General features: G+C 49.3%; 1 protein-coding gene across 1 annotated transcript in view; it reads right to left on the reverse strand.

Moving 5' to 3' along the window:
- Window positions 1–13,579, reverse strand: part of CRTAC1 (cartilage acidic protein 1) — a 146,965-nt gene that overhangs the window by 46,634 nt on the left and 86,752 nt on the right. Inside the window, exon 3 of the mRNA XM_004370008.1 lies at window positions 11,158–11,354. Coding sequence (XP_004370065.1) covers window positions 11,158–11,354 — 197 coding nt within the window. The remainder of the gene's footprint in view (window positions 1–11,157; window positions 11,355–13,579) is intronic.

Consider the following 13,579-nt stretch of genomic DNA (forward strand, 5'->3'; position numbering starts at 1 on the left):
ACTAGCACTGTCCTAGGGTGGAAAGGTCCTGTCTGGCTCTGGGCTTTGCAGCCAGAGGGGTTACGGTGTGGTGTGCTGTTGGCCTCTCCCCGCCTCCAGCCTCCAGGCTTCTGAGCTGACCTGGGCTGCCTAGAAGAATAAACTAATTAAGGTAAAATGTGCAACAGCGGTGCAGAGCCTTGTAGATCATAAATGGGAATGGCAAAATCAATGGCAGCCCTTCTGCAGGCAGAGGCCCAGAGGCCTGGGCAACAGGAGGGATGGGAGCCCATGATTTAGGAAGAGCAAACGCTCTGGCAGCTGCAACCTGGGTAATTAGGTGTGTCAGGAAGACAGATAAACAGCGAGCTGTGGGGGTCGATGGCACAGGCAATAAACACCCAGCACTAGCCCCTGGCCCATGTCAGTGCCTAATCTCACCTTCTGGCTCCTGTAGCTGCACTCTGCCCTGGGGTCCCTCACAGAGTCGGGGGCAGCTGCTCAGGGAGAGGAGAGGCTGTTAGGAGCCGGAGGGAGGGCTGAGTCCCTGCAGGAAACACTAAGAGGGTGGAGGCCTGGGAGGAACAGAAGGCTCTGGAAGTCACTGCCCCCATGACAGGTATGTCTGAGGATTCCTATTTCTGGATTTAAATCTGTCTCCATCATTTGCTAGCTCAGTAACCTTGAACAATTGACTTAACCTCTCTGACTCTCAATTTCTCCATCTGTAAAATGGAGCTACAGGTGGCTGTGGGGTGAACCCCAAGATGATGGTTTAATCTTCGCATTCAAGGAGCCTCGAAGGTGTCAGAGTCCAATGAAACTGCTAGTTGCTGTCAGGTGGCCAGAATGGAAGGCTCAGTGAGTGAGGTGCGGATGTCCCCCATGCCCCACTGGGTGCCAGGCACTGTGCCACACGCTGTGGGAGGCCACAGGGAAGCAGAAGTTGCGGTCCCTGACTCAGGGAACTCACGGTTCATTTGACAACACAAGGACAGGTAGAGGAGATGTCATGGGCCATTAGTAAAATTAATTAGAGCTAACACTTCTATATCATTTTCTATGTGCCAGGCACTTCACATATATTCACTCATTAGTCCTTACCCCGACCCCACAAGGTGGGCACTATTTTCATGCCCCTTTTACAGATAAGGTACCTAAGGGACAAGAGATAAAGGGACTTGCCTAAGATCCCACAGCAAGCTGAGCCCAGCAGGGCAGGACAGGATGGTGCATCCAGGAGATGCCATGAAATTGGGATGGAAGAGCTCACAGAGACCGCAGTGGTCAGCGAGGGCTTCATGGAGGAGGAGGTACCTGAACCTGGACTTGAAGGGTCAGAGGAATCACAGCAACGGCTCCTATCTACAGAGTACTTAGCATGGCCAGGCTCTGTGTGAAGCCCTTGTTTTTTTACAACCATCATCTCGGAGTTCACCTGGTTGCCACTGGAGAGGTGGTATAGCCCCATGTTACAGATGGAGAAACAGGGTCAGAGAGGTTAAGTCAACTGCTCAAGGTAACTGAACTACTAAGTGGTGGAGATAGATTCAAATCTAGGATCTTTCTGACTCCAAAGCCCTATGGTGTAGTCTGGCAGAGAGGAGGGGGTGCTGCTCCAGGCAGGACAAATGGCATAGACAGAGGCACAGAGGCAGCCTGTTTGCCTAGAGATAAGGGTTTGTGCATGTAGAAGAGGAGCAACATGGGAGGGCGGGGAGTAGGGTCTGTGTGGAGAGACCCTGGAATTCCAGGACTCAGGGTGAAGCTGCCATGGGTGGCTTCTGATGGGGAATGACAGGGGAGGGAAGACAGTGTTTCCAGAAGATTAACCAGCAGTGGAGTGAGGGGCTGGTTAGCAACGGAGAAAATGGAGTGGGCGGCCCCTATTGTAGTAGCTCAGGCTTGATCAAGGGTGGCAACAGGGAGTGGGGAGGAAGCAGTGGTGCAAGAGGCTGCAGCAGGAAGGGTGGGGGGCCGGGCAATGTGTGGGGGGCCCAAGCAAGGGAGTGGACCACAACAACGGGACAGTGACTGAAGCAGGGCATTGGGCTGGCTGGGAGCAGGCAGTAGGAGCTTGGTTTCAGCAGTCTGCATTTGAGGAAGTCATAAGGTGGCCAAGAGAGCATGTCTGCTAGGTCACTGGCCACACAGGGTAGCAGCTTGCAGAGAGGGGATGGCTGGAGTGGGGAGAGAGGAGAAAGACCGGGGCCAGAGACTGAGCCTGGGGCAGCCACACTTGGGGTGTAGGAGGAAGAAGGAGTAGAGAAGGAGAAATCATCAGAGAAATAGAAAGCATGAAGGTTGTGAGTCAAGGGAGATTAGGGCTTTGAGGGCAGCATTGTCAATCAAGTACTACCAGTTGCTGCTGAGTTGACTCTGACCCATGGCGACCTCATGTGTGTCAGAGTAGAACTGTGCTCCATAGGGTTTTCAATGGCTGATTTTTTGGAAGTAGGTCGCTAGGCCTTTCTTCTGAGGCACCTCTGGGTGGACTCGAACCTCCAACCTTTTGGTTAACAGAATTAACTATTTGCACCATGGTCTTCAATTTACCATTCCATCATCCCCTCCATTCTGGCTCTGCCCCTAGAGGTGCCTTGGAGCCACTAGGAGGACCAGTTTGAGTTGTAGAGGGTCTTCCTAAGGGTCATTGGCCTGAATGCCTCCTCCTCCAGGGCCAGCCCCATCCCAGGGTATCAGCTGACTTGCGGTCTGGAATTGGTGGCAAAGACAAGCGTGAGCAGGTGTGTGAGGTGGGACAGAGGGCTCAGCCTCCACCTCATTCATAGGCAAGGAGGTTACTGCCAGGCAGCAGAGTTGGGGAGGTAGCCAGCAACATCCCTTCCTCTTGGAATGACCCTGGGCAAGTCATTAGCCTTTCTTTTTCTTATCTGTAAAATGGGATAATGAGAATAGCCACCTATACATTGGATTGCTGTGAAGATTAAATGAATGTATGTAAGGTGCTTAGGACAATGCCTGGCACATGATAAGCTCAATAAATAACAACAACATCAGCAGCAGCAGACAGGGAATTACAGAGTAAGACCACAGGTCCTCAAAGAGCTACATCCCAGGAGGCAGCTGTGACATTAAGTATAAAATGCTTTATAAGACTTAGCTTGTGGAAAACCAGCAAGCAGTGATGATCCCAGGGGAAGAAAGAACTAGTTCAGGCAAAGGACATTTTTAAAAAGAATGAACCCAGGCCCCCCATGCCCCCATTTCCTGACCCCAGCCTTCCTTCCTCCATCCCATGGTGGAGAGGGAATTCCATTAGCACCTGCCTGGTGCTGCACACACAAGCTCATTTAGTCCCCTCCGTGGTCTTGTCAGGATGATAGATTCTTCATTTTACAGAGAAACCAGGGCTCAGAGGGTTAATCACTTCCCTAAGGTTGCACAGCTGCTGTTAAGCAGAAAAGCTGAGCTTTAAACTGATGTCTGTCTGACTGTAAAGCCCCCTCCCATGGCATTAAAGAGCAAAGATGGGGGCCAGTGGGGAGCAGTCCCGGGCTCCCAAGGACCCTTGTTCTGTGTTGTTGCTGTTGTTAGCTGCCGTTGAGTCGACCTCTGACTCACAGTAACGCCATATACAACGCAACAAAACACTGTGCAGTTCTGCACCATCCCCATGGTGGGTTGTAGATGGGATTGTTGTGATCCATAGGGTTTTCACTGGCTGATTTTCGGAAGTAGATTGCCAGGCCTTTCTTTCTAGTCCATCTTAGTCTGGAAGCTCCGCTGAAACCTGTTCAGCATCATAGCAACACACAAGCTTCCACTAACAGATGGGTGGTGGTTGTGTCTGAGATGCACTGGCAAGGAATCAAACCCGGGTCTTCCACATGGAAGATGAGAATTCTACCACTGAACTACCACTGCTCCCCATTCTGTGTTAGGGCTGAGGAAATGGCCTCTGGGGCCCCATGCCCTTTAAGCTGCTGCTTTGGCAGCCTCGCCCTGTCCTTGCTGCTTATGAAGGCCAGGGAGTCTGAGCAGTTCCCAAGCTCATCTCCCCAAACGGAGCCACACCGGGTGGGCTGAAAATTAGGACTTTGCATCCAAGGGAAACATAGTTGGGGGATCAGGAGACCCTAGTGTCCACTTTAGGGTCTAAGGGACCTGGGAAAGAGGGCTGAGACTCAGGGCAGTTTTCATGGACACAGAAGCTCCTGGAGGTCCTGTTAAATCCCAGATTCTGGTCCAGAAGGTCTGGGGTGGAGCCCGAGATTCTGCATTTTAACAAGCTCCCAGCTGATGCCATAGCTGTGGTCTGCAGATCACACCTGGAGTGATAAGATCTAGAGTATCTAGGTGCAGTCGGACTGGGCCTGGGTGAAGGTGCTGTTGAACAAGGGGTGCTCCTCTCAAGAGCAGATGGCTCATCTGTTGTGTGGGCAGAGAAGGCTGGAGGGCAACTGCCCTGAGCCTCCGTCCTTCTCTCCGGCACAGGACTGGCACCTCCTTTCTGAGACGTTACAAAAGCCTCTGTTTATAACCAGCAAGGCTGAGCTCAGAAGCCTTAAAGAAAAGATTGATACATTCAAGTTCATAAAAATAAAAATTTTCTGTGTCGCAATTGACACTATGAGCAAAGATAAAAGAAAAATGACAAACAAGGGAAAACTATTTGTGACTTGTATTACAGACAAAGGGCTAATTTCCTGAATTTATAAAGAGGTGCTACAAATCAATAAGGAGAAGACCAATAATCAATGGAAAAAATGGGCAAAGGCTATGAACAGACAAGAAACTCAAATACAAAAAAAATGCTCAGTCTTGCTCATTATAAACAAATGAAGATGAAAACTATACTTAGAAGCCAATTTTTTTTTACCTATCAGATTGGCAAATATTAAAAACAAAAACCTGATGATTCATTGTGTTGGTCAGAGTGTTGGGAAGGGCTGCCTCCCATACATGGCTGACAGAATGTAATTACTTCCATCCCTATGAAGGGCAATTTGGCAATGCTTATCAAAACTACATATGTATATTCCTTTTATTGCCCCTAGTTTTCCAATGCTTTTCCAAAAAAATTTTATGGTGGTAAAGTATGTAACAAAACATTTCCACCATTTTTATGTGTACAATTCAGTGACATTAATTACATTCATCATGTTGTACAACAATCACCACTACCCATTTCCATTTTTCTTTAATCACCCTTAATAATATCTCTGTACCCTTTAAGCAATACCCTCCCCACCCTTCCCCACCCCTGCCCCTGGTAACCACTAATGAATTTTGGTCTGTATGCATTTGCCTGTTCTGGATATTTCATATGAATATTGTATGAGATCATACAATATTTGTCCTTTTGTAACTGATTTATTCCATTCAGTATAATGTTTCCAAAGTTCATCCATGTCGTAGCATGTACCAGAATTTAATTTCTGTTTATGACTGAATAATACTCCATTGTATGTATATACCACGTTTTGTTTATCCATTCATATGTTGATGGACTCTTGGGTTATTTCCACCTTTCAACTATTGTGAATAATTCTGCAAGGAACATTGATGTACAGGTATTTGTTTGAGTCTCTGCATTCAATTCTTTTGGGTATATCCATAGGAGAGGAACTGCTGGGTCATCAGTAGTTCTGTTTAACTTTTTGAAGAACTGCCAAACTGTTTTTTACAGCTGCTGCACTATTTCACATTCCCACCAGCATATATTCCTTTGATGCAGCAATTCCACTTTTATGAACTTACGTTACAGATAAAGTCATGACTGTGAAAAATGGCATGTGATATAAGGTTATTAATTTTGTGGCACTGTTTATAATATCAAACGATCATAAGAAATCTAAATGTTCATCAATAGAGAACGGGTAAAATTAATGGCAAATCTATGCAATGGAGTATTATAGAGCCATAAAAAGAATGACAAAGCTCTTTATAGACTGCCATAAAATAATATCCAAAATGTATTGTTAAATGAAAAAAGCAAGGTACAGAATCATGAGTAGTAGAGTATGCTACTATTTGCAGAGAAGGAGGGAGGTATATGTGTTTTTTGAACAGTGTCCTGCACATAACTGATCTTCAGTGACCATTTTGTTGAATTGAATGAAATAAAAATAAGGTTGATGGTGGGGCTCACAGTCACGCTGACCCACCCAGTACCCATGCTCCTGGTACCTCAAGCCAGGTTTCATGGGCAGGAGAGCTCAGGGCCATGCTGTGAAGCAGGAGGGGTGGGCCAGTGGAGGACTCTCAGGGGGATGGGCTCTGCCCAGGAGCTGCAGAAGGTCCTGGGTTCCTGGATGTGGAGGGAGAGGCTGGGACCTGCCTCTTGCTCCCCTTGGCCTTGCACACACTCCCACCTGGTTTTCACTGAGCAGCATGAAACATACTGTTTTGTATTTTTCCAGGCCATTTAAGCTATAAGCTGGTTTTCTGATCCAGGCCTTCTTAGAATTGTGGTAAATCTTCCTCCTTTCCCTCTTTCTTACTTACTTTTCAATTCTTAACCCACCACTCATCTGTCAGTTTGCTGTATTGTGGTGGCTTCCGTGTTGCTGTGATGCTGGAAGCTATGGCACTGGTATTTCAAATACCAGCAGGATCACCCACGGTGGACAGGTTTCAGCAGAGCTTCTAGAGTAACACAGACTAGGAAGTAAGGCCTGGTGGTCTACTTCCAAAAATTAGCAAACAAAAACCTCATGGATCATAACAAAATACTGTCCGACAAAGTGCTGGAAGATAAGCCCCCTAGCTTGGGCGGCACTATGCAATGGCTGTAACAATGGACTCAAATATGCCAGTGATCAGGAAGCTGGCGTGAGGCTGGGCAATGTTTCGTTCTGTTATACATAAGGTCATCATGAGCTGGAGCCAACTCAATGGCAACTAACAATAACAGTTCTATGCCTGATCGGTACTCTCATCTGGGTGCTGTCTTGTTCACACTACTGTTTATCCTTTTCTCTTTCTGCTCCTAGAGTCTCTCTTTCCCATGGGCCAGAGGGAGGCCCGTGTCCCCTCTGCCCAGGACTCTAAAGGCTCTGGCTTTCTTCCTAGTCACAGAATAGCAGCTATTATTTAGAGAGTGCTTATTATGTCCTAGATATCATAATACATATTTTTCATCCATTATCTCAGTTGTTCATTCTGAAATATATTTATTAAATGCTTCCAAGGTGACAGGCAATGCTTTGGGTCCTACAGGTACAGCTGTGGACAAGACAAAGTTTACCCTCATGGAGCTTAGACTCTAGTAAAAAAGATGAAGAGCAAACAAATGAACATATAACATATTGCCCAACAGTGGCAAGTACTATGAAGAAAAATGAAGCAAGTTAAGGGCATAGCGAGTGATGGAGTGTAATTTTAGATAAGGTGTTCAGGGAAGATGTCATCTGAAAAGGGGCCTGAATAAAGGCAAGAAATGAGCCCTGAGAGCATTGGTGGGAAAAGCATTTCAGGCAGAGGGAACAGCAAATACGAAGGCCTCCCGTGGGAATATAGTAAACAAGAGGAAGAGTGAAAGAAACGAGGTCAGAAAGGCAGCCTGAGTCACATCAGGAAGGGTGCTATAGGTGATAGAAAACTTTGGACATCATCTAAGGAGCCATTGGAAGGTTGAGCTTATGAAGTTGATATGGTTGTTACTGTTCTACAGATGAAAGAGTTGAGATTGAGAAAGGTCAAGAATCTTGCCCAAGGTCACTGTAAGTAAGGGGCAGATCCCAGGACCGTACAAGCTGACTCCCACAGGACACTGTCAGGATGCAGGCAGCGGCAGATTCACCAGTAAGCGCGGTGTGCACTGGTTTATAGTAAGCAAGGTATGCACAGGCTTAATTGTGTTTACTTACTAATCTTTAGTGGATAACTTCAGATGGGTCTCACCACATCTTTGACGTGGTGAAAACCAGGTAAAATTGTGCACTACAGGTTAAGTAAGCACAATTAAGCCTGTGTGTACCTTGCTTATTGGGTAACCTGTCCCTGGATGCAGGGTCTCAGGCCCCTTCCAGAGATGCCAATGCTTATATCCCAAAGACTGGCTGGGAGAGAGGAGAGGACTGCCTTTCCATAGATCCTTCTAACACTCCAGCACAGGCTAAAGAAGGCCCAGCCAAATGCCATGGGCAGGCCTGGGCTGGCTAGCCACTCCTAGAGAGGCTCTTAGGTTCCCCAAGGCAGGCAGGGTGGCAACGGCAGTGCCAGCTGGGCCCACGGGAAGTGCTGACACGGCACAACTGTCTTGGCTCCACACCCCATCCACTGTCGACGAATCAATTGAATCACTCGACTGAAAAATTAACTTAGACCTACAGACATTCCTCAAACCCATAGAAGGTCATGGGGAGGGGCAGGCCTGGGGCCAAGGCAGACAGGCATGTTGTTCTCACTCCAGCCTCTCGCAGATGAATTCTGTGCTCTCCATCCCAGGAAGCCCAGGCCCCTGCCCGGGGCTCCATTTTGCCTGCTTTCCCTGTCTTCTCTCTATTGGCAAACCTTCCCTCAGGCCTGTCGGCTCTTCTTCCTGGGATTGACTTAGCGGGTTCTAAGTGAGCTCTTGGCATGTTCAAGGTCTGGCTGGGGCCAGAGGGGGACAAACATGATCAATACTTTGCAGACAAGGAGCTTAGAGTCCAGGGGGTGAAATACAAGGCTGTGTCAAAGATAGAGTGTAAGCTTCATGAGGGCAAGATTTTTGTCTTTAATTCATGGATATATCCTCAGTGTCTAGAATAGTGCCTGGCACACAGTCAGTGCTCAATAAATATTTGTCCAATGAATGAGCACATTCATGAATGAATGGGTCTGTAGCTGGGTTGACTATGAAGTTAACACATTCTGACTCTGGGGCAGTGACCTTCAACCTTGACCGTACATGGGAATCCCCTGGGGAGCTTTCAAATCTGATGACTGGGCCCTGTCCTCAGATATTCTGATTGGATTGGGCTGGGAATTGGGATTGTTCAAAGCTCCCCAGGTGATTCTAATGCATAGGATGGGCTGAGAACCACTGCTCCGGGATTCACAATGGAACATTCTACTCAAAGAGTATGGGAGGGACTGCTGCTTCGGAGACACCTGGCCAGCCCCATCCCAAGTGCTCTGTGCTTGGTGAGTGGGGCGTGGGGAGTCTGTCCCTTTCTTCTGCCACCTTGCCTGCTAAGCCCACCTTGAACACACCCCCGCCCCAGTTCTCCTCATTTCTGCTTGCCTGCCCTCCAGCATCTTCCTTGGGGCGCACCCCTTCCACAGCCATCCCTCGATGCTGCTCCCTTCCTGACCTTGTTCCACATTAAAGAGTTGATCAGCCCATCAGTTAAGTGTGTCCTAGTCCAGTCTTGGCTTGGCTGGAGAGGGCAGTAAATCCAGCTGGGTAATCATGCCCTGATATTTGTGTAGGGATGATTACTACCTCTCAGGCCTCACTTGGTGGCAAGATGAGATGAAAACCCATAAAGCATCACTCAGGGCTGTGGCTCATTGTTTCTTGGCTGCACAAGGCTGGCAGCCAGCCAGCCGGCACTGCCCCCTCCTGCCCCTGCCATGGGCCCCAACCTCTTCCCCTCCCATCCATGCAACTGGCAGGGACAGTCCAGGGGCTGGGTCCTGGCTGGAACTTGACAACCAGCAGGGGCAGCATTATGAGTCTGGGGGAGAGCCAGCGTATGGGAGTGGGGGTGGGGCAGGGAGGGTGATCCTCATAGCTGGGCAACCACCTGCCTCCAGGAAGATGAGAGGGCCCAGGACGATGAATGCACAGGTCTGAACCACAGGGTCTCATCCAGGGCCAACCCAGGAGGCTGCTGCCATCTGGGGGAGTCAAGAGTGCGTCCAATCTGGCCCCACAGGGACATGAGACCCTGCAACCTCCAGGTGGATGCTGTGGCCTGGGAGTTCCCCACAGATGTTACAGCCCCCCAGGAGTGGACTTCATTCTAGTGGGCCGTGGTCAGGCCTGAGAGAATGGGAGGAGTCAGGGCAGGGACACACCTTCATCTGCAGCCCCAAGAACACAGCCCCCCAACTTATGAAACATTGAGTCCCCCCTTGGTGCCAGGCTCTCCATGAGCCCTGGGGACACCAAACTGAAAAGGTCGTAGAGCATCCTAATTAAAAGGAGGGATCTGGAATCAGACCCCTAGGTTTGGATCCTGGGATGTACAAGCTGTGTGGCCTTGGGCAAGCTACTTAACCTCTTTGTGCCTCAGTTTCCGTAACTATAAGGGGAATATGCCAATACATAGAGCTGTTGTAATAGAGCTGTTGTAAGGCTTGAATGAGATAATTTAAAGTGCTTAGATCAGGGCCTGGCACATAGTAGGTGCTACTTAAGTATTAGCTGTTATTATTGTTATTGCTATAATCTAGCTTTTGAGCATCACTTCCTTCATTCCTTCCTTAGTGGGTAGGGCCTTGCTACTCTAAGTGTGGTCCCTGGACCAGCATCATCGTCATCATAGCCGGGGAGCTTGTTAGAAATGCAGGCTCTTGGGCTCCACCCAGACCTACTGAGTCAGACTCTGCATTTACCCGAGACCTCCAGGTGACTGCTAGGCACATGTCAATTTGAGAAGCACTGGGCTAGGGAAGGCTCCATGAACTCAAGGCCTGTCTTCTTCAAATATGTATCCCCAGCATCTCACCCAAGGTCTGGCATACAGTAAGTGCTCAGCAAGGCTTTGCGGAATGAATAAATGAGCTCAGCTCAGGAGCTTGGATGAAATCTTGTAAGTGTGCAGGCCACTGGAGGATTTCAGTGCATGTTAGAAAGGCCCCCTAGAAGCAGGATGGAAGGTGATCCCAGGGCTCGTCTGCAGGCTCCAGTAGCGACCTAGGTGGAAGGTGGCGAGTGCTTGAACCAGGGCAGGAGCAGGCAAATGGAGAGGAGGGGCAGGACTCGGAGGGCTGGGGGAGAAGTGCACACACAGTCTAAGGGGAGAATGGTCTCCTCTGTCCATGTCCTTCACCTCCGGGTTCAGGGTCTGGGAGATGAAAGTGATAAGCTTCATGCACAAGAGAAGAAAGGGCATGTCTGCTGGGGCCCAGGGAGGTCCTGGAGGCAGCAGGGGGCTCCACCTGGGGTACCAGTGCAATAGTCTGAGCAAGGCCAGGTTCCCAAAGGTCCTACCCTCAGTTGGTGTGGGAAGAGGAAGGGGAAAGCAGGGAGAGGAGGGCCTGAGGCCCGGTCCTTACCCGAGAAGGCATTGTTGGTGTTGAGGAAGTAGATCTCCTCTCGGCCATCCCCGTCAATGTCGCAGGCTGTGACCCCAATGGCATTCCCTTGCCGGTCCCGCAGTGCATAGTAGGGTGAGCTGCGCTCATCTACGGCGATGTTCACCAGCCGCTTCTGGGCCCGGTCATACTTCAGAACCAGGTTGGGGCCATTGTACCTGTAGGAGGAAGGGGGAGGGGATGTTGGGGAGGAGCAGCTGGGACCAACCCCGGTTCCACACGACCAGAGTAATGGGCTCCGAGTTCTCCCACACATACCATGGGCAATTCAGCCCCAGAGCTGTCCCAGGGGACCCTTGCCAGCTTTGCCTCAGGGCTCCCTGGGTGTGTGATAGGTGTCCCTGAATCAGATCCAGGCCCAGGCAAAGTGAAAGTCAACTGGGCCACATGAGACACAATATAAGGAGCAGGGTGGTGGAGGAGAGTGGCAGCCAGGGACAACCCCCTTACACAGACTTCACTGAAAAAAGCAAAAAGCACCCTCATGTTTATTTTGCACATTTTGGTGTAAAAGACAGTTTCACATTCATGATATTAATTTTAACCTAACAACAACCAAATGAGGTAGATGTGGGAGACAGTATTATCATTAACCCATTTTACAGATGAAGCAACTGATGAGGTTTATCAAGGAAACAGGCTCAGAGAGGTTAAGTGCTCCTCCCAAGGTCACAGAGTAGTAAGTGTCAGGTGCTGGGACTTGAACCCCAGGCCGTTTTCACCCTCCCAAGAGATCATGCATGAAGGATCTCTGGAGGAGCAGAAGCCTCTCCTGACAGAAGGTTCCAGCATTTAATCAGTTGGGATGAAATTAGGATCTCAGGCACGAGAATATGAACATATCTAAAGTTATTAAGTGGACCTACTGGATTTCTTTGGCCTCTTCCCTCTAAGAAGCTCAAAGGAAAAGATTAAAGTGCTCACCAATCCTTATTGCCCACCACTGTCCCCTTGTCTCACCCCCTCCAGCCACAGCGGCCTCCTCACTTCACTGAAGCCCTGGCGCCTGTTCTTCTCTCAGGGACTTTGTACTTGTTGTTCCCTTTGCTCAGGATGCTTTTCCTCCAGATAGCCAGGGCTTTGGGCCTTGCTCAATTGCTCCTTCTCGGTGAGGCCTTCCCTACCCACATTCCCAAAACTTGCAACCGCCACCACCCTGTCTACTACCCATTTGTCAGTTTGTTGTACTGTGGTGGCTTGCATGTTGCTGTGATGCTGGAAGCTATGCCACAGGTATTTAAATACCATCCATGGTGGACAAGTTTTAGCAGAACTTCTAGACTAAGACAGACTAGAAAAAAAGGCCTGACAATCTACTTCCAAAGATTAGCCAATGAAAACCCTATGTATCACAATAAAATATTGTCTGATATAGTGCTGGAAGATGAGGCCCCTAGGTGGGAAGGCACTCAAAATATTATACACAGTGGCCGCAACAATGGACTTGAACATACCAATGATCGTGAAGATGGTGCAGGACTGGGTAATGTTTTGTGATGTTGTACATGGGGTCACCATGAGTTTGAGCTGACTTGATGGCAACTAACACCACCACCCACCACCCTGTACACCTTACCCACCATTCCTGCTGTCTCTCTGTAGCTTTTGCCACCAACGTTCTAGCCTCTATCTTATAATCTGTTTATTGTCTGTCTGATCCCACTAGAATGCTTGCTCCACAAGGGTAGAATCTTTGGTCTATTCTGTTCCCCAATGCATAGAACAGTGTCTGCACACACCAGGTGCTCAGTAAATATGTGTTGAATGACTAAATGAATGAAGCCTCAGAGCTCACGTCTGAGTCATAGAGGCTTAGGTGCCCCACTATCGATTTCTTCCCATTGCCTTTCCCACCCTGAGGGCCCCACAGGAAAGCCATGCGCCCAAGGTCACCCCCAACAGGACAACCTGAATGTCTGAATGCCTCCTCCCCGTTCCGGGTCCACCAGCCTACCAGGCTGTCCAAGGAGCCCGGCCAAACCCCCTAGCCTCTGGCCCTTGTCTTGACCTGGGTGCAAATATCCCGAGTGAAGTTCCTCTGCTGGCCTCTGGGGGGCCCAGCTGAGTACACTTGGGGGAGGCTGGAAGGAGCTCTCCAAGGTCTTCGAGAGAAATCACTTCTTGCTTTCCTGAAACAAATCCAACTTGGCTGTCTCCTTTGTCACCAAGATGCAGAGCCAGTAAGGTTTAGGGGATGCTGAACAACTGGCCTGGCGCCTCCTGGCACCCACAGTGTGTGAAAGGCGAGATGGGCGATCACTGAGGCTGAGTCAGCCAGCCAGTGATGGAAGGTTACATTTTAGACACCTTGACAAATAGTATCAGAGGGCTGCGCCTCGAGGGCACGGTGTGACCTGTGGAGATGTGTTGAGGCAGTAGAGAC

Source organism: Trichechus manatus, unplaced genomic scaffold (genome assembly GCF_000243295.1).
Source record: "Trichechus manatus latirostris isolate Lorelei unplaced genomic scaffold, TriManLat1.0 scaffold00007, whole genome shotgun sequence".
Lineage (NCBI taxonomy): Eukaryota > Metazoa > Chordata > Mammalia > Sirenia > Trichechidae > Trichechus > Trichechus manatus.